This window comes from Candida metapsilosis (assembly GCF_017655625.1).
Source record: "Candida metapsilosis strain BP57 chromosome Unknown scaffold2, whole genome shotgun sequence".
Lineage (NCBI taxonomy): Eukaryota > Fungi > Ascomycota > Pichiomycetes > Serinales > Debaryomycetaceae > Lodderomyces > Lodderomyces metapsilosis.
The window spans coordinates 2,236,915-2,260,725 of record NW_027138160.1 but is presented as its reverse complement, the minus strand read 5'-3'; the positions used below and the strand labels follow the sequence as shown (position 1 = coordinate 2,260,725).

The 23,811-nt window shown below is 37.2% G+C and overlaps 10 protein-coding genes across 10 annotated transcripts; 9 read left to right on the top strand and 1 right to left on the bottom strand. All coding sequences in view use genetic code 12, as the record gives it.

The window, feature by feature from the left end:
- Positions 1-22: 22 nt before the first annotated feature.
- On the top strand, positions 23-2,377 carry KCS1 (inositol polyphosphate kinase; the record flags this gene model as incomplete). Its single annotated transcript, XM_067691334.1, has 1 exon — positions 23-2,377. One exon carries the CDS (start codon positions 23-25, stop codon positions 2,375-2,377), a length of 2,355 nt encoding a protein of 784 aa, XP_067549710.1.
- Positions 2,378-3,121: 744 nt separating this feature from the next.
- Positions 3,122-5,017, top strand: GUT1 (glycerol kinase; the record flags this gene model as incomplete). The annotated part of the gene is made up of 1 exon (XM_067691333.1): positions 3,122-5,017. The coding sequence occupies one exon, from the start codon at positions 3,122-3,124 to the stop codon at positions 5,015-5,017; it is 1,896 nt and encodes a 631-aa protein (XP_067549709.1).
- A 157-nt stretch (positions 5,018-5,174) lies between these two features.
- On the bottom strand, positions 5,175-6,248 carry I9W82_002473 (uncharacterized protein; the record flags this gene model as incomplete). The annotated part of the gene is made up of 1 exon (XM_067691332.1): positions 5,175-6,248. One exon carries the CDS (start codon positions 6,246-6,248, stop codon positions 5,175-5,177), a length of 1,074 nt encoding a protein of 357 aa, XP_067549708.1.
- A 901-nt stretch (positions 6,249-7,149) lies between these two features.
- I9W82_002472 (uncharacterized protein) lies at positions 7,150-7,581 on the top strand (the record flags this gene model as incomplete). The annotated part of the gene is made up of 1 exon (XM_067691331.1): positions 7,150-7,581. The coding sequence occupies one exon, from the start codon at positions 7,150-7,152 to the stop codon at positions 7,579-7,581; it is 432 nt and encodes a 143-aa protein (XP_067549707.1).
- Positions 7,582-7,910: 329 nt separating this feature from the next.
- Positions 7,911-9,546, top strand: LYP1 (Lyp1p; the record flags this gene model as incomplete). Its single annotated transcript, XM_067691330.1, has 2 exons — positions 7,911-9,016; positions 9,234-9,546. 2 exons carry the CDS (start codon positions 7,911-7,913, stop codon positions 9,544-9,546), a joined length of 1,419 nt encoding a protein of 472 aa, XP_067549706.1.
- A 356-nt stretch (positions 9,547-9,902) lies between these two features.
- I9W82_002470 (uncharacterized protein) lies at positions 9,903-11,522 on the top strand (the record flags this gene model as incomplete). Its single annotated transcript, XM_067691329.1, has 1 exon — positions 9,903-11,522. The coding sequence occupies one exon, from the start codon at positions 9,903-9,905 to the stop codon at positions 11,520-11,522; it is 1,620 nt and encodes a 539-aa protein (XP_067549705.1).
- Positions 11,523-13,591: 2,069 nt separating this feature from the next.
- Positions 13,592-14,704, top strand: GLN1 (glutamate--ammonia ligase; the record flags this gene model as incomplete). Its single annotated transcript, XM_067691327.1, has 1 exon — positions 13,592-14,704. The coding sequence occupies one exon, from the start codon at positions 13,592-13,594 to the stop codon at positions 14,702-14,704; it is 1,113 nt and encodes a 370-aa protein (XP_067549704.1).
- Positions 14,705-16,407: 1,703 nt separating this feature from the next.
- VMA13 (H(+)-transporting V1 sector ATPase subunit H) lies at positions 16,408-17,784 on the top strand (the record flags this gene model as incomplete). The annotated part of the gene is made up of 1 exon (XM_067691326.1): positions 16,408-17,784. The coding sequence occupies one exon, from the start codon at positions 16,408-16,410 to the stop codon at positions 17,782-17,784; it is 1,377 nt and encodes a 458-aa protein (XP_067549703.1).
- Positions 17,785-17,865: 81 nt separating this feature from the next.
- Positions 17,866-20,934, top strand: I9W82_002467 (uncharacterized protein; the record flags this gene model as incomplete). Its single annotated transcript, XM_067691325.1, has 1 exon — positions 17,866-20,934. The coding sequence occupies one exon, from the start codon at positions 17,866-17,868 to the stop codon at positions 20,932-20,934; it is 3,069 nt and encodes a 1,022-aa protein (XP_067549702.1).
- Positions 20,935-21,231: 297 nt separating this feature from the next.
- On the top strand, positions 21,232-23,811 carry I9W82_002466 (uncharacterized protein; the record flags this gene model as incomplete). Its single annotated transcript, XM_067691324.1, has 1 exon — positions 21,232-23,811. One exon carries the CDS (start codon positions 21,232-21,234, stop codon positions 23,809-23,811), a length of 2,580 nt encoding a protein of 859 aa, XP_067549701.1.

Here is a 23,811-nt window from a genome sequence, read left to right as displayed (position 1 = left end):
TGAAAAATATAGATTCATCAATATGGAGGTCAATAACTCATCTACTGCGCATGTGGTGAGCAGTGGACCTGAACTTACTCATCATCATTCATTAGAACACAAACATAAATGGCAACAACAACAACATCATCATCACCATCCTCGGCATCATAGTCTTTCTCACAATGGGCCCAACAGCAATCCTTCCATGGCAGATGCAGCTTCCATTAAATCACAACAATCAATTCAAGAACCACTTTTTGAGCTGAAAATGTCAACAAATAGATCACTTACGGAAGAGTTGGGCACCGAGAAAAGTCCAATAAAAAGTGATTCCAGCAAAAAACAAGATAAGACGTCAAATTGTCCACCAAATTTGTCCAATCAAGTTTCATCTGAAGCGCCGGCAATGACGACTCAACTCACTGGAAGAAAAGCTGCTCGTTCCTTACGAATTTTTAGAGACATAGATCCGAATGGAGTAGCTATTGATGAAGAAGTACCAGCTGATAATAGCCAAGTGAGATCTTCGTTGGCAGAAAAATTAGGTGCTAAAGAGACTGATCTTGAACCTGTATCTTCAGCAACATATATTCCTCATACCCCAGCAACGCTGGAACACACTCGTGCCAACTTGGATGAAATTGTACCTCAAGAAATACAATCTTCTGTTACACCAGTATTGGCTGTACAACCTCAACACTTGACTGCTAATTTGGAATTTGATCATGGCCTCAATGGCGATATTACCAAGATAATATCCATTTTAGATCAACATAAAGGTTCTGAAAGTGATTTTGAGAATGGAACTGTGTCGCCCATTATTTCGCGAGTATGCAGTCCCACCAAGGACCTTTATGAAACAGAATTAGTCAATGAGTATACAAAGAAAATTGATGATAAAGCTGCAGACGACTCGTCCACTGGAGAAACAGAGTTCCCACTAGCTGTGGAATTAAGACCATTCAAGAATAAAGTTGGTGGACACACAGCAATTTTTTCATTTTCCAAAGAAGCTGTGTGCAAGGCACTAGTAAATAGAGAAAATATTTTCTATGAAAGTATTGAGGTTCATCATCCCGAACTTTTAAAGTTTATGCCAAGATATATTGGCGTTTTAAATGTGCGGTATTCTAGTTTAATCAATGAGCATGACAATGTGGAAGAAAATGGGAACAAGATTACTGAAGAACCAGATTTTAAACTTGATGAATCACAGGACTTACGTCGTCAATCTGAGGATATGCCACCTGAGGTTGTTCTCGATGATAATAAGCACATTATTCCTGAGACCTTGTGGAAACATTATTCAGAATCCATGCCATCACCAAAATCATCTTTTTTGGATAGTCCTAAACAGAGCCCTATTCCAAGTTTGACTAATTCACCTGTACAACGACCAAACCCTGGCTCAACCTTGGTCAACACAGAGTTACAATTTCAAGTTTTACAAGAAGTTTTCCAACCATTAAGATTACACGATGATTTCTTTGAAATGGATGAGGATAAGGAAGAGAATGAGGGGCTGACGCAACATCAACGCACACTTTCTCTGCCCAATGGCCAAGTATTACTTCGCAAACATACTCGATTTGAACGTTTTATTTTACTTGAGGATTTAACTTCACGTATGAAAAGGCCATGTGTTTTAGATTTGAAGATGGGTACAAGACAATATGGTGTTGATGCATCTTTAAAAAAGCAACAATCTCAAAGACAAAAATGTTTAACAACGACTTCAAGAAAATTGGGTGTTAGATTATGTGGATTACAGATTTTCAAGTATAATGATCATAGATTAATTAGAGACAAATATTTCGGCAGAAGAATCAAGATTGGAGTTCAATTTTGCAAAGTACTTGCCAAGTTTTTATACAATGGCAAATGTATCTATTCCATTTTATTTCGCATTCCACAGTTGATTGAACAGTTGCAAGCCTTGTATCTGATTTTCAATAATTTACCTGGATATCGCATGTATGGTTCGCTGATACTTTTAATTTACGAAGGGGGAGCTGTTCAACAAGATCAACCTGTAAATGTGAGAATTATAGATTTTGCTCAATCGGTTATATCAGAGGAGGAAAAAGAACATGCCAATATCCCTCCATCTCATCCAAATTTGGTTGATTATGGCTATTTACGAGGCATTCATTCATTGATTTTTTACTTTACGAGCATTTTCCAAATCTTGACTAGAACAGATATTAGTGATGTTGATGAAATGAACAGTTGGGTAGTGGAACATAGGAGTGAGCTAGATGTCAATTGTCCCTGGTTGGATGATTATGCTGAAGTTGAAGGTGAGGTAGACGGTGGTGTAAACAATATTGATGTTAATGACCCTTTTAATGTTGATTTTACTATTGATGAAAATGATGAAAATATATCTGAATAGAGAGTATTTTAATAAAGTTTTTTACTACATTGATTGATATGTGGGAAAGATGTTGATCTCTACCCCGCCATTCGTTCCGACTGCGGGGTGTAAACATATTCTTCACATCTGAGTTTTCAGAAGCTACGCAATTCTTTTGGTCGATAGGGTGTATGAAACTCTTCATATCTCATTCATCTCTACCTTTGGTTGGTCTACTTCGCCTCATTTGTAGATGGGTGTTGAAGTCCGTTGTAAAAACAAAAATACAATATGCAATAAAGTTACACAATATGTATACTCCATGACACCGATGTTACACAAATGCCAGATTATTATTTTAAGCTTTATGTCTTAGTTTGCTATTACGTAGTTTTTGCTGCTTAATTCTGTTGGGAAAAAAAAGATAGCAAGCCTACGTCATCAAGGACAACAATTGGAAGATCTAGATAAAGCAAATAAGGGGTATGCAGTGTCTCAGTCAGCTGAATGTAGGCACAGATCTTTTTTGGTTCCTGATTTTCTCTCACATTATTGGTGCAATTTTGCCGAGGATTAACAAAGAAAAAAAAATAAAAAAATAAATAAATAAAAAATTATTCATCGACAATAAATGGAGACAAACAAACTCCAAATTTAAAAGAGAACAAACCTTTTCTTTTTCTTTTTCTTTTTCTTTAAAATAGATCCAAGTCTTCACCTTTTTTTTTTTTGCTTTTGGCTCTTTCTTTAGATCTTACAAAATATTCTAAGTCATTTACAATTATGCCACGTCGTAATAGCAATTTCCCATCTAATCCTTTAGTTGCCACCATTGATATTGGTACAACTTCAGCTAGAGCAATTTTATTTTCACAAGAAGGGCAAGAGATTGCTAAACATCAAATTGAATACTCTACTACTGCATCAGAAGCACCAGAAAACTCACAGAATACTGATCAGTTTAGAAGAAGATCTTCATTGCTAAGACACGATGAGCCAATTTTTTCAGCTGAAGGTATAGCCATTTCCATCACTGATAATGTTGAAATTGAAAATAACAAGTCTTCAGTTGGACCTACTTTGAGATTTCCTCAACCTGGTTGGGTTGAATGTATGCCTGTTCATATCTTGGCTAATGCCGTTCAATGTTTAGTTGCTTGTTTGATCACTTTGAGAAAGATTAATCAGAATCCAAATTTGAAAGTTAAATACAAGGTTAAATGTATTGGTATTGCCAACATGAGAGAAACCACGATTGTGTGGTCAAGGAAAACAGGTAAACCTTTGAGTGGAGGTATTACTTGGACTGATACCAGAACAGCAGAAATTGTTCAACATTTGGAAAAAATGATTGATGAAGATAGGAAAGCTGAATTGAAGGAGAAAACTGGATTGCCCTTGTCTACGTATTTCTCGGCAGCCAAGTTAAGATGGTTGTTGGATAATGATGACACAATTAGAGATGAATATGAAAAAGGTGATGGTAATTTGATGTTTGGTACTGTTGATACTTGGTTGATTTATAACTTGACCAAGGAAAAATCATTTGTTACTGATATCACCAATGCTTCAAGAACTTATTTTATGGATTTGGAAACGCATGATTATGATGATGATTTATTGGATTTCTGGGGTATAGATCCTACAAGAATCCAATTACCAAAAATTGTATCTTCATCCGAACATTATGGGGCTTTTGCTGCACCAAATTTATCCAATTTGGGATTCCATAATAAAATCACCCAGGAAGCTTACGATATATTGAAAACAATTACTGGTGTTCCAATTTGTGGTTGTTTGGGTGACCAAAGTGCCTCATTGGTGGGACAATTGGCATTGAAACCAGGTTCGGCCAAATGTACTTATGGTACTGGTTGTTTCTTGTTGTACAATACTGGTCCTCGTAAATTGATTAGTTCTCATGGTGCATTAACCACTTTTGGATTCTGGTTCCCTTCACTTGGTGGTGATGATGGTAAACCACATTACGCTTTAGAAGGTTCAATTGCTGTAGCTGGGTCCATTATTCAATGGTTGAGAGATAACTTGAAAATGATTAGTAATGCCAAGGATATTGGTCCATTGGCATCACAAGTGGAAAATTCTGGAGGTGTTGTTTTCATTCCCGCGTTTAGTGGATTATATGCCCCATATTGGGATAGAGGTGCAAGAGGTACAATTTTCGGTATGACACAATATACCTCGTCATCGCATATAGCCAGGGCAGCTTTGGAAGGTGTTTGTTATCAAGTACGAGCCATTTTGAAAGCTATGGGAAGTGATGCTGGATCATCAGAAGATTTTATGGATGAAGCACGTACTTCACAAGAGGATGATCAACCATTATCACATTTGGCTACTGATGGAGGTATGTCGAAAGCTGATGAAGTTTTACAAATCCAGGCTGATATTTTGGGTCCTTGTGTTACTGTTAAACGTGCACAGATTTCTGAATGTACTGCTTTAGGAGCTGCCATTGCTGCAGGTGTCTCTTTCAAGAATGAGGAGGACCGTATATGGAGAGACTTTGATGATGTTGTGGATAAGATCACTGGTAATGCCGATGATTCTTCCAATACCTTTAAAGCAGAGATGCCTGATGCTGAGAGAAGAAAGAATTGGAAACGTTGGGAAAAGGCAATTGAAAGAGCTCAAGGATGGTTGGATGAAGATGATTGAGGAGAGAGAGAGAGAGAGAGAGAGAGAGAGAGAGAGTAGAGGGATGTCGTGATGAATTAGAGACTAGATGAATTAGATGATTAAAGCGGATATTTAAAAACAAAAAAGTGCATAAGCGCTTAGTATAGATAAAATAGACTAGATTGACAAAACTTTGTTAATCAAAAGATGAATCGTAGTCATCGATATCAACTTCTTCGTAAACCACATCAGCTTCAAGGTTATCAATATCGAATGATTCATGAGCATTCATATAATCTTCGTCTTTTTCATCAAATGAATCAAAGTTTCTATCCCTCACCGATAACAAGTTGTCGAAAAACTGACTAGTTTGTCTTGTCAATGACTCAAACTTGTCGGACTTGAATTGTGGTTTGACAAATATATTTTTCTCATCATCGCTATTCCCATTATTAAATATCATTGATGCCTGTTTACCCACGGTAGTACAACATTCATCAATAGCAGAAGTTATAAATGAAGTCTGCTTGAGCAACGTATGTTTCAATGGAGTGACGACTTTTAATGGACTTGGCGTCTTGTCTAAGTCAACAATTTTCAATTGATTGGTAGTTGCAGCCAATTGTCGTTCTGTTTCTATCGATGCTTGTTTATATACATCGAGTGGAATGCTACTATTCTGTTGTGTTGTTTGCAGGATTTGAGATGCATTGAGTTCTTGTAATTGAGATTCTATTTCGAGTAGTTGTAATTGTTTGTGACTTAGTTTCTGCTGGTAGTGTTTGATTTGTTCTTGTTTGGCGCTGTATTGGCTCAATAGTTTGTCTCTTTGTTCTTCAAAGGTTGTTGCAGTGTGGTCTGTGGCTGGTTTAGTGGGCGTTCTATTTTTCCATGGATCGCGTTTAAATGGAGTAGTAGTATTGGTGGTTGTAGCGCCGGAGTTGTTGATGTTGATTGGCTTGAGTGGTGATGATGTGGTTGATGCAGAACTTGGTCCCTTCTCAGTAGATCCCTTAGGCAATTTATGTCCATGTTCTTGCGAAGGACTTGGCTTTTTCGGTTTCAATGGTGAAGGAACTGGTTTGAGTTTAACTGATTCGAATGGTGATGCTGTTGTTATATTTGACTGTACGTTTATCTTATTAGGTGATGTAGCACTCAATACTCCTCTGTTTCCTCCTACCATGCTCTGCCCTTGACCCTGGCTTCGTGGTCTTTGATGCTGTTCATATCTTTTTGGGATATTCACCGTTGATTGAAGTAATGACATTTTTCTGGGATGTCTTGCTTAACTCAATAGAAAGAGAGGAACGAAAGACCCTTTAAAAATTAGACTCTCTTTTCTGATTTATCATTTACAACAATGATGAGACTAGTTTGTGTCCGATGATGGGCATTAATTTTCACTATCCTCCTTGCCAATTTGGTAACTGCTTTTGGTAATATTTTTTTTTTTTCTTTTGCGTATGCATTCATATACCCCCAATTAGGTTAAATTGTAAACAACATTAATTTTTTTGCAACAACCTTAATACAGGGTACTGCATACAAGTATATGCATAAAGGCAAGTGGCTTCCACTCTTTTAATATTCGCCTCTCTCTAAAGCATGGCTCGTGGTTAATTCCCCTATTGAAGAAAATAGTTAAGTCAGCTGCTTGGTGCTGTCAGCTACACTCTGTCTGATTTAAGGCAAGCAGTAGTAACGTAATTACCAGAGGTTCAACAATCTTGAAAAATAGCATATGCAAATAATAAAATGTGATTTATTGATCAGTTGTACACTACCTCTCGCAAGTTTTAGTGTTGAGAATTCTTTTTTTTGCCATCCGCGCATTTCTTCCTGCGTCTTTGACAGAAGAGCCTATTCTATAAGACTAACCAAGTAATTGGTCCTATAAAAATGACCTTGGTTTGTGACTTACCAAAGCTGAGGTTGTACTATGAAATTTGTAGATCTCTCCACTTATCCCTCACGCTCTATTGAAACGTTCCGTATGGATAAGTTTTGAATTTATCCGTTTGTTTCTCTCTTGTGCGTCAAAAGAAAAAACAAAAAAAAACAAAACGAAGAAGCGGAAGAAAAAAAAAAGGATCTTGTTTGATATTCCTTTCTTTCCTTCTTCACTCAATTGAAACTAGAATAGGGTATACAATCATAACTACTCAATCATGTCACTTTTATTCAACTTCAAGACTTTTGTTTTAGGTTTATTAGTCTACTACACCACTTATTTGCACTACTACAAATGTCCATCCTTGACCCCAATTGTTGAATTGGAAGAGAAAATCTTGCATCCATTGAGCAACCATCACTCAACCTTATGTGAATTAGTCAATGGAGGTATCGATAAAGCTCAACCATACGTTAACAAAGTCCACACCTTTTTGGATAATAATGTTCATTCTCATCCATTATTTATTGAATACAAGATTGAATCATATATTCAAAAAGCTCATAGAGATTGGTCTACTTATGCTTACCCATTGGTTTATCAATTGTACCAATATACTGACGTTGCTGAAACTCGTGTTTATGATGAAGTTAGTGCTTATTACAAACAAGCTGAGCAATTTGTTCATGGTAAATTGAAACAAGATTAGAGTCACAAAGGTGAGGAAATGAGAAAGAAGAAGAGTTTCTCTGCTTCTGTCGAATAAGCTTCTAGTGTATAGTTTTTTTTTGTTCAAATTGTCTTTTCAAATATACGTATATCTCTTATTATTAATCAAAACTGTGTATGGAAGGAACCCTTTTGAAATTGCGGCTCTATAGAGGGGCATTCTGGGGAAGAAAAATTGAAAATTCACGTGCTAAATTTAGTGTGAAAGCGCATCAAAGTGGGGAGCGAAAGAAAAGACAGAGGCAGAGCTGCGCAGGTCTCATCATACACAAACAGACGGTAGCTACACTAAACTTGGACCTATAGAGTATGGCCGATGAGCATACTCGACTAACAGATAGTGCCCATGACTCGGATATCCTCGAAATTGGTCATCAACATGTCAATCAAGCCCAACACTTTTCATCTCATACGAAACGACTATTGAATAGTCGTCATATATCAATGATTTCAATAGGTGGCATAATAGGCACAGGATTATTTATGGGTATTCGACAAACATTAACCAATGGTCCCATAATTAGTGTAATCTCATACTTGTACATTAGTGCCATATGTTACTATATCATAACAGCAGTGGGTGAAATGTCATGTTATATGCCACTCAATGGATCCCTATGTCAATTCCAATTCAGATTTATATCTAATCCAGTAGGAGTAATGAATAATTTTGTGTATTGGATCAGTTGGTCAATTACACTTGGGTTGGAACTAGGTTTGATTTATGAATTGCTTTGTCAATTTATGTCATTCAATCTGCTGCAGGTAGTGGGGAGCCCAGCACAAGGCATGAGTAGTGATAAGACTTGGGTTATTTTGCTAATATGGGTGGGTTTAACTGGTGCTAATCTATTTCCAGTTAACTATTATGGAGAAATTGAGTTCTTGGTTACTATAATTAAAGTTGGATTCATGGTTAGTTGGATTGGATTGAGTTTGGGTTTAGTGGTTATGAGAACTGGGTTTACCAATTGGTCAGATTTTAATTTGATATGGGGTGTCAATGCAATTGAGGTTGTAAACAATCGTGTGGTTAATAAGTTGGTTAATATTCTATCGTCATCGATTGTATCTTCGTGTTTTACTTTCCAATCGATTGAATCTGTCGGGATATGTTCAGGAGAAATTGAAAACATTGGTCGAAACTTACCTAAAGCTATCAAATATATCGTTGTGAGAATCGTTGTGTTTTACATTGGATCATTAACTTTACTCACATTGATGATTCCGAGCAATGATAAACATATAATCAATGAGGGAAGAGGGAGCGACGATCTTATGTCATCTCCATTTGTTGTCGCGTTGATCAATTTGTGGCATCAGTGGCAATTCCGTCTTGATTCACATTGTCAATTTCGTCATTTTAACATCAATGATATCAGCAGCAAACTCAAACATCTACTTTGGGTCACGCTGTTTGCTATCAATGGTAGAAGAAGGGTATTTCTGGCGCAGGTTTGCAAAGACAACCATACAAGGTGGTGTTCCGGTGTATGCAATCCTATTAACGTCTTCAATTGGATTGGCAATCTCCTTACTTTCAAATTTCAAAAGCATGGATACATTCTTAACCCTGTTGATCAACTTGTCTGCGACTTCAGGCTTACTTATGTGGCTCTTCATTCTGATTAGTTATCTTCGATTCAGACTGGCTTTGGAATATAACAACATAAGTTATGAGAGTCTCGCATATACGTCGCTGTTTTTCTTGCCCATGAAACAAAGTTCTTGGGCTAGCATAGCCAGCATTATCTTCATTATTTTGAGTAATGGGATAATCAACATTTGGCAGTTCAGTTGGGATTCATTTGCTAGTTGTTACTTGACACTGATTGTTGTTGTTGGTGGTGTATTGTATTGCAGTTACAAGTGGAAAGAACCGATTTTAATGCCGATTGAGGATATAGATGTGTTCACCGATCGATCAGCAAGTGCGTTAAAGTAGAAGCATAACCTGTATAGAGTATCATATAGACTTTTAGATAATATGTTTTCCCTATTGTGGCTGCAAATCAATAAACTTCTCTTGGTGCGTACACGTTGTTAGTCGCGAAAAAAAAAAAACAAAAAGGAATTTTTCTTTCTGATGTTGTGTGTGCGTGGTCTGTTTACGATGTCATAACATTTCATAAAAAAAAAAAAAAAAACAGAGACTACTTACGTAGCCGATCAGGTCACATCTACAAACAAAGACGTATCAAACAAGGAGCCACTACTGATACATTTGCTATCATCCACTTGTTTCCTTTGCTTCACGTACGATTGCCTCTAGATCACACTCATTTGTTACTTTTCCCAAGAATGGCATCGTATAAACTAATCACGTTTGGAATAGTCACTTATATACTATATGTATGGACAGTTGTATGTCCTCCAACAACGTCACTAACAACAACTGAAATACTGCAACTATCTCCAATCAATTTCCACGTATGCAAGGCAAGTGATGGATATATACGACCATATGTACAGCCAATCTATGATGCACAAATAAAGCCTAAATTTATCGAATTGGATGAGCAATGGCAAATTTGCAACAAAGTGAATCGAGTATTGGAGATTTATGATGCATTTGATGAAAAGTATGGTGTTAAAGCAGGATTGGATTTGGTGTTTGATGGATTGAGTAAGTTTTATAATTGGTTTGAAGTTTCAGTATTGAGTCATGTGCAACGTGGGTTGAAATTGGGTTTACTTAGGACTTGGTATTGGATTAATGTGGCGAAAGTCAATGTTGGATATGCTTTGGAGCCGGTTTGGGTGTGCATTTGTGACTTGGCGGAAAAGTTTGCATCTATACCAGTGGTGGATCAAGTGTTGACTCAAATCAAGGATGTCTATGCTCAATTAATCAACTCTCGTCATGCAACTGCACTCCATCAACGGAGTTTATTCATTCAAAAAGAAGTCAAGAATTTGATCAAATTTGATGAGTTTTCCCCACGTGAATTCAAGTCAAACTTGATTCATGTTGTCCAAGACTTGTTGGGACAGAAATATGAGGAGAATGAAGCAGATTGGGAAGATATATCTGAAGATGAAGAGACTATTGTAATTACTGCCACTGTATCAGTTTACGAAAATGGAGCATTAGTTACTGAAAACCTTGAACCGGAGTTGATTGAAATTTATCAAGAGATTGACTATTGGCAAACTAAAATTAACAAGACCTTGAATCTAGCTAGATCCAATCTTGAATCTGATTTGAAACCAATTTTGAATCAACTGATTGAAGAATTGAAACCATTGGTTAGTCAAGAATTTCAATTTTTACAACAAGAAAATTATAAACAGTACAAGGTTATTCATGAAAAAATATCACAGATTAATAAAGATGTTGAAAAGATCCAAGCTAGTAATAAGACTGAGGGTATGGAGACTGTTACTAGACAGGAAATTAGAGACGATATTGCTGAAAGTTATGCATCTGCTAAAAATTGTTCAGCTACAGTTCAACAACTTCTTTCATTAGCTCATGAAAAGATATTGATTGAATATTTTAACTTGGTTCAATCAACAATAGATATCTTGGAATCATTTGCCGACTCATCAATTAATGAATTCAACTCAAGAATATCATACTTGATTTCTCAACAAGGCGAACAACTCAACGATTCACAAATTTGGCAGGTTTGGAAGAAATTCCATCAAATCAAAGATCAATTTTTCCAATTTAGAGATGAGATATTATCCAATGCTAATTTATACAAGCAAGATAATAAAGAAAATGCCTCAAGAGTCATTGGAATGAGTGATTGGAATCAATATTTGAAGAATGTTGAATTTCATTTAAATTTTTTGATTAGAGATAATGCTGATTATTTACAGTTGGTTCGTGCTAAAGCTAATTTGGCATTTCAAGCGAGAGAAGAATTGATTTTTGAATTGACTAATGGACAAGTTGACCTGTGGGATCAGTGAGGGAAGAAGGAAAACACTTGTGTAGTTTTTTTTGTGCGTAGGATATTTTTTAATAAGAGATTTCATGTGTATTTCGATAAGAGTATAGCATTAGGGAGAAGGTGTCATTTCGACTCCAGATTCACATTCAAATCTCCGCAGGTCCTTGGAAAAGCTATTTGTGTGTGTCTCTCTTACCTCGGTTGTCTAATATATTCCCAATTAAGTAAAAGAAGCTTAAGCGCGGTGAAATTCAGACAATTATTTCGAAATGGCGGAAAAAGGAAAAAGAAGAACAAAGAGGAAAGAAAAGGAGAGGCGGCGCGGCGGACGTCAAACACTACACATATATTCAACCTGGAAGAGGATTGTTGGAGCTCTATTTCATCACTACGCCTGTGCTGGGCCTACTACCATCAACCATTAAGCAGAAAGTTCGCCATGAACTTCCCCAAAGCCAATTGAACGAATCATTTTATGTTCTCTTTTGGTGTTTCTAGAAGGAAATTGTTCTCTTCAATTCAGACACAGAATTTAAAGATAATTTGTCTCACACGACGACACAACACAAAAAAGAGTAGTGCATATAAGTTCAACAACAAGGGAAGAAAAAAACGTTCAACAAAAAAAAGGGCAAGACCAAACGCAGCCCTCGAGTTTTATTCGATTCGTATCTCTCTCTCTCTCTCTCTCTCTCTCTCTCTCTCTTGTTCTCTTATCAGTTTGAGATGAGTATTATTTATTTAGGACTAGGACGTGTGCTTTCCGTTTTACTATCTTAAAAGTGACCTGATAATTCTGTAACTTTTTTTCTTCTAAAATAAGAAACGAAATTATATTTCCTCAAATTACACAAACCTTCCTAAAGGCTTAGCGTATATTGTGAATGTCGCAAAAAAAAAAAAAAAAAGAATCCAATTTAGATTTAAATTAAATTGCGTTTTGACTCGTGTCTGACCAGAGAAGGAGCATTAACGAGAGATTTAAAGAGGTGCTTGGAGAGAGGTGCAAAGAACGAAATGTGGCGTGTAAAGTTATCTATTACAGGAAAAGTAGAAATAGAAAGAACTTGTACTTATCTAGTGTAATTTATTTTTAATTTCTTATCATGGATCAATTAAAATTTGTTAAATTTTTATAAACGTAGGTCTCTCGTGTAAAGGTGGGGTGAGGTTTTTCTGATATATCAATAAGTTAATTTAAACGTTGCACTACAGATGATAACAAAAAATTGAGCTGGATGAACAAAGAAGAGCGAAAGGTCTAGCGAAAGAGCTCTTTCCCTCTCAAGATCATACGAGGATCATACGACAATAAGAATATGGGGTATAAACAAAAGACATAATATATAGGAGAGGGAGAGAGAGAGAGACGGAGTAAAGGAACTCTAAGGATCAAGGGGATATATTGCTTCAATGCTTGATATGTTGTGTTTTTTTCTTTTGCAGTCAATATGTCTCTTATTTTACTAAACGGATCTTTCTGTCATATGATTGGATGATAAGAAAAGTATTATGTAATATAGTAAAATAGTATTATGTAATATTATATTTCAAAAGAAAAAAAGAAATTTAAGAAATCATGCATACCAAGAGAATATTTCTTTATATGCAGTATCCTTAATAAGGTAAAAAAAAAAAAAAGAAATTTTTAAGAAAAAAGGCGTCTTAGAGTGTTGATAATTTTCTCTCCTTTGATCCATATGTAGTACTGCATGTAGTGTAGAAAGTGTCTTTTGTCTGTCTTATGACTAAAAAAAATACAACAGTAACTTTCAGTCATATAAAACAAGTGATAAATTCCCTCAATTCAATATTTATAAACCAGCCTTTGATTCACTTCTTTTTCTTCTTCCTTTCAACTTCAAATCACTACTTACAAAAGAGATTGACTTTGGCATTTCCAAACCAAAACAACAAAAACACTCAACACTTAAACCTTTTTTTTTAATTTCACTACATCTTCTTCTGTTTCCCAATTGGTCTTTTTTTTTTAGCAACAAAAAAAAAGAAACATCACACAGAGAAAAGAAAATTTTTAACAGCCTTTTTTTTTTTTAATAGAGCACAACAACAGCACAACAGCACATCATGAGTACTTCATTAACTGAAAACACTGCTATACTATCTAAGTATCTCGATTTACCCCAAAACGGAAAAGTTCTTGCTGAATACGTTTGGATTGATTCCGAAGGTAGAACCAGATCCAAATGTAAAACTTTAAACAAGAAACCATCCAGTGTTGATGACTTGCCAGAATGGAACTATGATGGTTCTTCAACAGGTCAAGCTCCAGGTCACGATTCAGATATATATTTACGTCCTGTTGCTTATTACCCAGATCCATTTAGAAAAGGTGATAACATTATTGTCTTGTGTGAATGTTATAACAATGATGGTACTCCAAACAAGTTTAACCATAGACACGAATGTGCTAAGTTGATGAAGGCTCACGCTGATGAAGAAGTTTGGTTTGGTTTGGAACAAGAATATACTTTATTTGATCAATATGATTACCCTTATGGATGGCCAAAAGGTGGTTTCCCAGCTCCTCAAGGTCCATACTATTGTGGTGTTGGTACTGGTAAAGTTGTTGCTAGAGATGTCATTGAAGCTCACTACAGAGCTTGTTTGTATGCTGGTATCAACATTTCTGGTATCAATGCTGAAGTTATGCCATCTCAATGGGAATTCCAAGTTGGTCCTTGTGAAGGTATTAACATGGGTGATGAATTGTGGATCGCTAGGTATTTATTGGAAAGAACCGCTGAAGAATTTGCCGTTAAGGTTTCATTCCATCCTAAACCATTGAAGGGTGACTGGAATGGTGCTGGTTGTCACACCAATGTTTCCACCAAGGATATGAGAAAAGCTGGTGGTATGAAGGTTATTGAAGTTGCTTTAAGTAAATTGGCCAAGAGACACAAGGAACACATGTTGTTGTATGGAGCTGATAACGAACAAAGATTGACTGGTCGTCATGAAACTGCTTCTGGTGATTCATTCTCATCTGGTGTTGCCAACAGAGGTGCTTCAGTTAGAATTCCAAGATCAGTTGCTAAGGAAGGTTTTGGTTACTTTGAAGATAGAAGACCAGCTTCCAACATTGACCCTTACTTGGTTACCGGTATTATGGTTGAAACCATTTGTGGTTCAATTCCAGATGCTGATATGGCTAAAGAGTATCTTAGAGAAGCCGAATAAGCGTGTTTATAGAAAGATATGCCTTGGTGATGAATGAAAAAGAAAAGATAAGAAACAATAATGATGCTTTATGGAGGAAAATGGCTCACCCCTTTTTTCCTACTCTTACAGGTTTGTATTTTTTTTTTTATTGAATAAAGAAAGGAAAAGTATAGTTTTCAAAATACATCTTTTAATTCTAACTCATATCAAAAGTATTAAAGTGTAAGTAACTCTGGTGAGACCAGTTTGGTAAACAATTTGGTGAAAATTTTGTGCAAAAATATATACTCAAGCATACGCACAAGCCCAACTTCAAATGTACATTGATCACTTCACATTTATAGAGAGTACTATAATATTAGATCTCATGCCATTCTAACATTGTTGGAACGTTTATAACGATGACTACTCTCATGCGGCTATTCATAGTTATTTTTTCAGTTTGCAACCAAAAAGGATGACTTGCCCAAAACAAAAATAAAATAAAAACAAGAACCTACGTATGGCATGCATAAACTATCCTTCCCCTTATACGAAGTATGCAACGTCTCTTGTAGCTTAAGAATGTTTAAAAAAATAAAGCTCTCCACAATGTTGGTAACATCGCCCCCCAAAAAAATTTTCTGTGATTAGTTATGCCGGTGCCAGGAATCGAACCTGGGTTTAGTCGGTATTGCTTTTTTTAGCCACAACGACTTGTACTAACCTCTATACGACACCGGCTGTACAAAGCGAGCAACTGCGCCACGCTTGAAAAACTGAACAATTTTGTTGCTAGGTTTAAACACCCTGGAAAAATTGGATCACGTTTTGGAATTTTCAGAAGGCAATTAATTGCTCATTTGTATCGGGATGAGCTTGAATAATGTCAGGTTGCAAAGATAACTCCCTGAATTAGCTCTTAATGTAAAGGAGATGTGTTTCAGAGGTTGTTGTGTGCATGTTTATTGATGAAACTGAAAATTGGGCAACCGAATCATTTTGCGAAACGTTTCCACCTCATTGAAAAGAGTGAAATACAGATGAAGAAGCATTTTTTTGCACAGAAGAAGCGTGTACAAGTAGGATGAACAATCGAGTCTCAGAATAATGGTGTGTGAACTTTTCAGTACTAAGAAAGAATGTACATTCGGCGTATGAAACTGATACAATCTTTCGCTTAGTCAAGTCAAGGAAGAAATACCTTTTCACTCAAGTTTTGGCAAAGTGATAGGAAATTGCAGGTGATATTGCATCAATATCAACATTGGTCCGGAATCGGAGTGCAAAGTGTACAAATTTTGAAACATCGGAATGTTTTAAAGAGAACTTAAGCTTCACACTCTTGATTTTTTGTTTTGTAAAAGCTTAAGATCTGAATAATCACCTACAAGTCTGGTGGTGACTCATGTCTAACAAGTTTAATGTATTGGTTGACTTTTCCATCACAGCTTTCGGGTATTTGATATCCCTCGGCAAGTCCTTTACTTTTTTGCTAAATTCCTTGTGCATTCCACCACACCCCTATTTCAAATAACCCACAGCCTGTCCATCACTATAAATTCATAAAGAGCCAGAAACCAACCCCCATCACACAGATCCACAGTCCCAACCCCAACTTTTCCCTGTAGTAACTTTTGCAGCCATAGAGTCGTGCACAGCTCAATTTCTCGCGCAATAAATTAATCAACGAAACATTCAAAATCTCTCAACAGAACCTTAACCGACTAGCTCCTCTAAGCATGTCGCAATTCACTCTTGACAGCACATACTTGAATGACTCCAAGAAGATCATAAGTGAGAGAATTATACCATGGGAAGGTCTTGCGAGATCGAGAGTCGTCACTGAGGATGATGCTAATCATATCAAGATTTTAGAGAAACAATCGGTTGAGAATAGAGACAATACAGTTAAATCGCAATTGGACTTGTACTCCAAAGTGTTACTTAACGTTTTGAGTAAAGTTGATAAAGACGACGTTATCAAGAATGTGTTGACATTGATTAATGATTTGTTGATTAGAGTGCCTGAGTTTTTGGATGCTCTTTTGAACTTGTCTTCAATTGATAATGCTTTGCCATTTGACCCATTTGTTAAACATTTAGACAAGGAGCCATTGATTAAGTCTTTGGCTTTATACAATTTGGCTATCCTTGCTAAAGGATCCCCAGATAAGGAAGTGATTATTCGTTCTTTCACTGCAATCACCCTGCTTATTGAGAATAGTGATTCAAATTTTCAATTCATTGGTATTCAGTTGCTTCAGGAATTGGTTTCCAATAGGAAATACAAAACAATCTATCAAGAGAATAACCTTTTGACAAATTTCAAACCAATAAATGCATTAATCACTAAGCTGTCTACTCACCCCAATGCAACTGGTTTGCAATTATCGTATAATGTGTTATTAGCTACATGGATATTATCATTCAATGCTGATATCAACAAGTCAATTATTCACAGTTTCCCACAAATTGCAGGAAGTCTTTTATTGATTGCTAAAGATTCAATTAAATTGAAGATTGTACGAATTTCAGTTGCTGTATTGAAGAATTTTGTTAGCTGTTGCGTCTCTTCTCAAGAGCAATTCAAGGTTGTTAAATTATTGTTGTTTCATGATGCTTTGACTACTGTAAAGACGTTAAAGGAGAGAAAGTTTGCTCAAAATGGAAGTGATGAAGAATTGTGCAGTGATCTTGCCTTTTTGTCAGATACTTTGGAAGAAACAGTCAAAACTAAGTTGACTTCATTCGATGAGTATCTCACTGCTTTGGAAAACCCCAAGTTATTGAGTTGGGCATCACCAATACACAAGTCCACCGATTTCTGGTTAGAAAATTCCGGGAAATTTAAAGATTCAAATTATAAATTGATAAAGAGAATCTTTGATATCTTGGGAGCCAATGTGAATGACACGACCATCTGTGTGGTGTTGTTGAATGATTTACAATATTTGATCAAGAATCTCGGTCAAGACTTAATTCATTTCATCAATACTGAAAGAGGGGGACTGTACAAGGTGTTGGTCATGTCGTTTTTGGAAAATAACCAGGGAAACAACGAGCTCAGATATGAGGCTTTAAAGACTATCCAGTTACTTGTGGGACATAACTTTTGAATAGAAAAAAATAAACTGTGCAGATTTTTGTAAACAAAAAGAAAAAAAGTATTACGCGTAGATGATCGATATCAACCATCAATGAACGATGATTCTATGATCTATATAGACAACAGGGTCAATTCGTTTAAGTGTCCTGTTGCCCAAGATGGCAAGAAGTATACATGGTCAGATGTCATTGACTTTGCCTACACTAATGACTTAGTTGAAGCAGGGTTCTACTATTCACCGATAAAGAGAACTCCCAACCGAATCACTTGTGCTTATTGCCAGAAATCAATCACTGTCGAGAAAGATCTGAGCATTGAAGAGATAACTTCCGACCATGCTAAGCGCAGTATAAGCTGTCCAATAGCATCTCTTTGTCATACATACTACACATGCCGTGGCTTACTCGATGATGAAATAAAAAGGTGCTGGACCAAATCCAAGTTTCGAGATCCATTCAACCAACTATCAGTCAAACTTCGAGCTAGGTTCTTCAAAGATTTCCCATTAGATGATACGGATTTCCGACCGAATTCTAAAACATTGGCTGATGCTGGATTTATTTACCTGCCACGCTATGCAGGGGACGATAGAGTGGTTTGCCCTTATTGCCGTTGTGCATTGGACTCATGGGATGAGCAAGATGATCCGATAGATGAGCATTTAAGCAATACTTCAACTTATTGCTATTTTTTGGACAAGTATGTAGAAAGAAAGCAAGGTGGAAAGAAACGAGACGAGAAATCACCATTTGATGAGTCTATCGATTTGGATGATTATGATAATGACGATAGAGGGAGAGATGAGATTGGACAGTATCAACTGAAGCTAAACACGCAACAAGAGACAAAGGAGGGAGATGATTCAAAAAGAATAACGAGGAGTCAACTTGCTCATGCGCATATCAAGGAGGATCCAAATTTGAAGTATTGGAAGAAATTACCCGACGAAGATTTGTTACAAGAGTTTATCCAAGTTTCAAAGCATGCAAATGGCGATGCTGGAGTGACCAAGTCGATGGACTCTAATACTGGTAACCAAGAGGGGGAAACTAAAGAAGTCATACGCGACGAGAACGAGAGCGGAGCCACAGAAGGGGATAATCTACCGAACCATAAGAGTGGGAAGGAAGATGAAGACAATATAGATGATGATAACGATGCACATATGGACGATATTGACGATATTGAAGTAGATGAGCCTAATCAAAGTGATAGCATTGAACAGTCATCCGACGAGGACTCTCAAGTTGAGGATGTCAGTATAGAATCCAGCTCGAATGATGAATACGACCCTACTTCGGACTCATTTGAACCTACCAATGACTCAGAATCAATTGCAGAAACTAAACCCAATCTGGAGAAGAAAACGGTAACCAAGGCAGATAAAATTGAGAAGAAATTAAAAGTACAACCCGTCGAGCACAAGAGGCCAGCTGGTGATAGTTTATCGCCCACGCGGCGCAAGAAAATGATTAAACGAACGACACCAGCACCTGCTTTTGAAGATAGTTCGACCGACCAAGATTATAATGAAGCTCATATTGTTAAATTGGAGAAAAACATAAAATCAAGCACAATTCTACCAGCAGAGGAAAAGAGTTTTGAGCAGGTGGAGGTTTTCGTTCCACCAGTACGCATGTCTCCTACTAAGCTATCTCCACTGCCCAAGAAAACCAGTCCTATTAAACGTAGTATTTTTGATTTGTCAGATATCACTAATGATGATATGGGAGGTGATTTAAAGAAAAGCTCAACCAAGGGTGATTTTGTGAATGAAGGAAGTGGGGACTTGGAAGTTGATGAGAATAATGATGGCGCTATGAATCCAAATGATGGAAATGTAGCAGATGGCATTCACGTTGGTGTGGAATCTCACATTGATCATGTGTTGGCAGCTGATGAGCCCAGAACAAGTTACTTGGCTAAAGAACCAATTCAGGGATGCAGTACAGCCAATAACTCTTTGTTGGATTCAAAACACGAAGAGGATGAGGTTAAAGTGTTGAAGAAGGAAGAGACCATTGAAGTGGAAAAGCAAGCTGAAATTGAGGTGCCGGAGGCCAGTCCACAAAAGGAGACATCTTCACTCAAAGATGCAACTCTACAGCAATCAGATGCCTTCAATAATCACCCTGCACGTGAACTCAAAGCAGTGGCACAGGAAAGTGTTGCTGACTGTCAATCTCAAGCAAGTGTTTCTCGTCCTGTCGCTCTAGAAAACAGTGACTCTGAGCTGGACTATTCAGATTACCTTAACGAGATAAATGAGGTGGACAAACATTTCGACATTGATGACAATGTTGAGGAGAAGTATGTGGCAGGTGATGCAGAGCCATCTGCATCTGAAGGTATGCCAGAGGTAGTAAACGTCAATTTTGAAGAATCTGTTGGTGGTGAGCCTGAATCTGCCCCACTGTCGGTAGATCATCGTGCTGAGACAAATGAGGAACCAGCTGAGATTGTTAAAAAGATCAACCATGATACAAAAGCTTCCACTTCAGTTGAGAAGGAGGTGGTGAAAAATGACCATGTTACTAACATGTCATCTCAACCCCTCAAACGCGACAGTCGTTCCCCCGCTAATGCCACACAACTATCACCACCCAAGCTAGACCATATTTCCGTTGATACTCAATCTCCACCAAAAGAAGCAATTGCGCCTGCCTTAAATGAAGCGAAGCTCAATCCAATCACACACAACTCTAATAGTTACATCGAATCAAACTCAAAAGTCAATCAAAGTGAAGCAGAGGAGCCAGATTTCTCAGACATGACCGGACCTCTAGCAATGGATTCATTCTTGAACGAGGAAACAGGTAGTACAGCAGAGGAAATTAAACCTATACCAGAATCTGGCTGCGAAGCAAAGTCAATGCAACGATTTGTACAACAAATGGAGAATTTGGACAACAGTTCAAAAGAGCTCACTACACTCGCCGACTCGAAATATGAGCTTCACAATGATCTCGATGGTGATTTAACCAGGTTCATTGCTGAAATACCAGAGGACGAAGAGAAGATGACTATTGAGCAATGGATAGAACATTGTGCCACTAATTGTAAGGACATAGTAGCGCAGTCTATCAGGGAGATGAATCAATATATTCTCGATGAATACGATCGTGCAATAATGACGTTGGAAGCGATGGAAGAGAGTTGACGGTGTAGTTTATATTTTGTATATTTTATAGGATAGTTGTTAACTCAATTGTGCAATGGTTATGAATGGCCTCGCCTCCCCCCACTAGTTGCGCACGCTGCACAGAATTCGTAAAAAATAAAAAAAAAAAAATTGATCCACAGAATTCGACTAAAATTAAAAATCTTTTGTGATACAATTTGGATGACAACGGCACAACATTGATTTGGTATCAATACGCATTCAACTTCAATCTAATAAAAAAAAAGAGGAGGCGACATTTGATAAAGAAGCCTTATCGATTTTTACCCAAGAGAGATGTCGTTCTGGCCGTTCAATAACTCCTCACTGAGCAACAATACGTTGCTGAAGTTTTTGGATTCAATCCATGATCTTTCTTCAGTTGACGTTGATGAGATCGTTAAGGATCAAACTTTGGTTCAAGAGTTGCTCAACGAATTGCATAGTGTGAAGGGAAATATCAACAAAGGTGGCAACTTTCTATTTTCACAATCTAACCCCGAGTCAATTCTTGCATTATCTGACTCGGCATCAGTCAACTCGCAAAATAACGACAATAATAATGGTGGGTCAAATAAAGAAACAAGAGGGATTAAATTGATTGAGCTTTTAATACAACCTCATATTCTTGCGGGCTTTATTGACATTTTAGAGAAGAGTGTTGATTTCTTTTATCAACAATATCTAAACGAGGAGGAGAATATCAAAAAGGCTATAGCAGACCATACACCGACAACAGATTTAGAAGAAATCGACGAAATAAACGACGCAAAGAGTCAGGATAAGGATGAAGCATTTCGCAAATCGGTTCAAGCCGCAGCCGATATTCTTTCATTCGATATTTGGATCATCCCAAGCAGAATAATTGAGTCGCCGAACCTTATTAATAAACTATGGCTGATATTGAAGTTGGACTATTTGCAAGAAAATTGTCCTACTGTGTCTTACATCGTGCACATATTGGACCAGCTATTAGAGTGTAACAGTATTGAACTTTTAAACTTTGTGAGACGACAAGAGGATCTTGTCGACACATTTTTGGCCAAGATTGAAGTCCCAGCAATCATGGATTATTTCTTTCGCATAATCCAAACTGATAAGCCAGACTCGCCAACTGGGATTCTTGACACCATTGCACAACAAGATGTCATTTCGAAATTGGTGTATATTTTGAAACCGCAGCCAATTCAATTTGACGATACTCCATATATCCCTGATCATCAATTATACTTTCGTCAAAGCTCTGCAACTGATTTTTTGAAAGCATTGATAACAATATCATCCAATGCAGCATTGGCTGTCGTTATGGAGACAAATATTGGTCCCAACCCGCTCACGCGGCAGTTAGTGTCACTGGAAGTGGTGAACACAATTGTGCATGACATCATGTTGCAAAAAGTGCAAGGGAAGAATGGAAAAATTCAAACCAACAAACACGGAATCAACAACTGTGTTAGTATAATTATTGAACTCATCAGAAAGAACAATTCCGACTACGACCTAAACTGTGGAACGTACAGTTCATTATTGCAGAATGGTGACGGAGGTCCAGGAGAAATAAACACATATGTCATGTTTCAATGGCTTAAAGATTTTGAACAAAACCCACCAGGACCTAGAGACCCCATCTACTTGGGAGATATGTTGGAAATTTTCTCTGACAATTTGCATAAATTTGAGGAATTACTAGAGATAGAGCCAATACCACCCAATGGAGTGACATCAGACATTTTGGGATTTACAAGGTTTAAAATATCCGAACTTATCGCTGAGCTTCTTCATTGTTCCAATATGACCTTGTTGAATTCGAAGAAAATCAGACAGATAATCGGCATTAGAGATCACATTCGATTACAACAAGCAAAGCGGTTGAGAAAAGCGTTGGATGAGAAGATTGCCTTTGTGGAAACCCCCAACATCCAGGATGTCACTTCTGGTATAGATGATGTGTCGTTAGATGATGTCCAATTTGCCGAAGAGGACAAACATGACTATTCCAACTTGATTAAGAATATAGAGTCAATCGAAGATTCCGAGGATGAAGAGCCCTCCATATCACCCGAAAATCCATTTGTTTGTGAAGAAAGAAACAAAGCAATCAGGCTGGACCCCAGTGTAGGGGACTTTTTCAAAATCAAGCTTATTGATCTGAAGATTTTGTTGAGTATTGTTGGCAAGTTTACAAAATATGAATGGAACAATTTTTTCCACAATGTTGTGTTTGACTTGGTACAACAGATATTCAATGGTAAACTCAACTCATACAACTCCTTTTTGATAGTGGAACTTTTCAAAAGAGATCAATGCGATTTGACAGATTTAATAGTGAGGTCGTATGAAAATGATGTTGAGCCCAGACCTGGCTATATGGGACATTTGATTCTTATTGGAGAGGAAATTGTAAAATTCACCTCATTGTACAAGCCCGATCTCATATCCCGTACAATTGTTGAAGCTGTCCTGAGTGAGAAATGGAATTGGTTTGTCAATGACATCTTGACCAAAACACGGGAAGTTTATAATGTTGTGTTGGGGGCAGACGAGGGAGAAACGTTTGATAATTCAGAGGACTATGTGAATCCAGATGAATCAAAAAAGATCATTCTTGGTGATACTTCAAACCATGACGAATTTGTTCATGATGTTGGTAATGAAGACGAGGATGAGGATATGGATGCTGCCCCCAAAGTTGCTGACGTGGAAGTAAAGAGGATGACACCAAGTGCAGATATAACGCCACATCCAGTGGACGAGGATGAGGAATTAGAGGATACAATAGAAAGAAATGATGTAGATCATCTATCAGCAAGCTCATCAGATGAAGATGAGGATTATGACAGTAACGAATTACGAAGAGTGTCTAAACATAATGAGTAA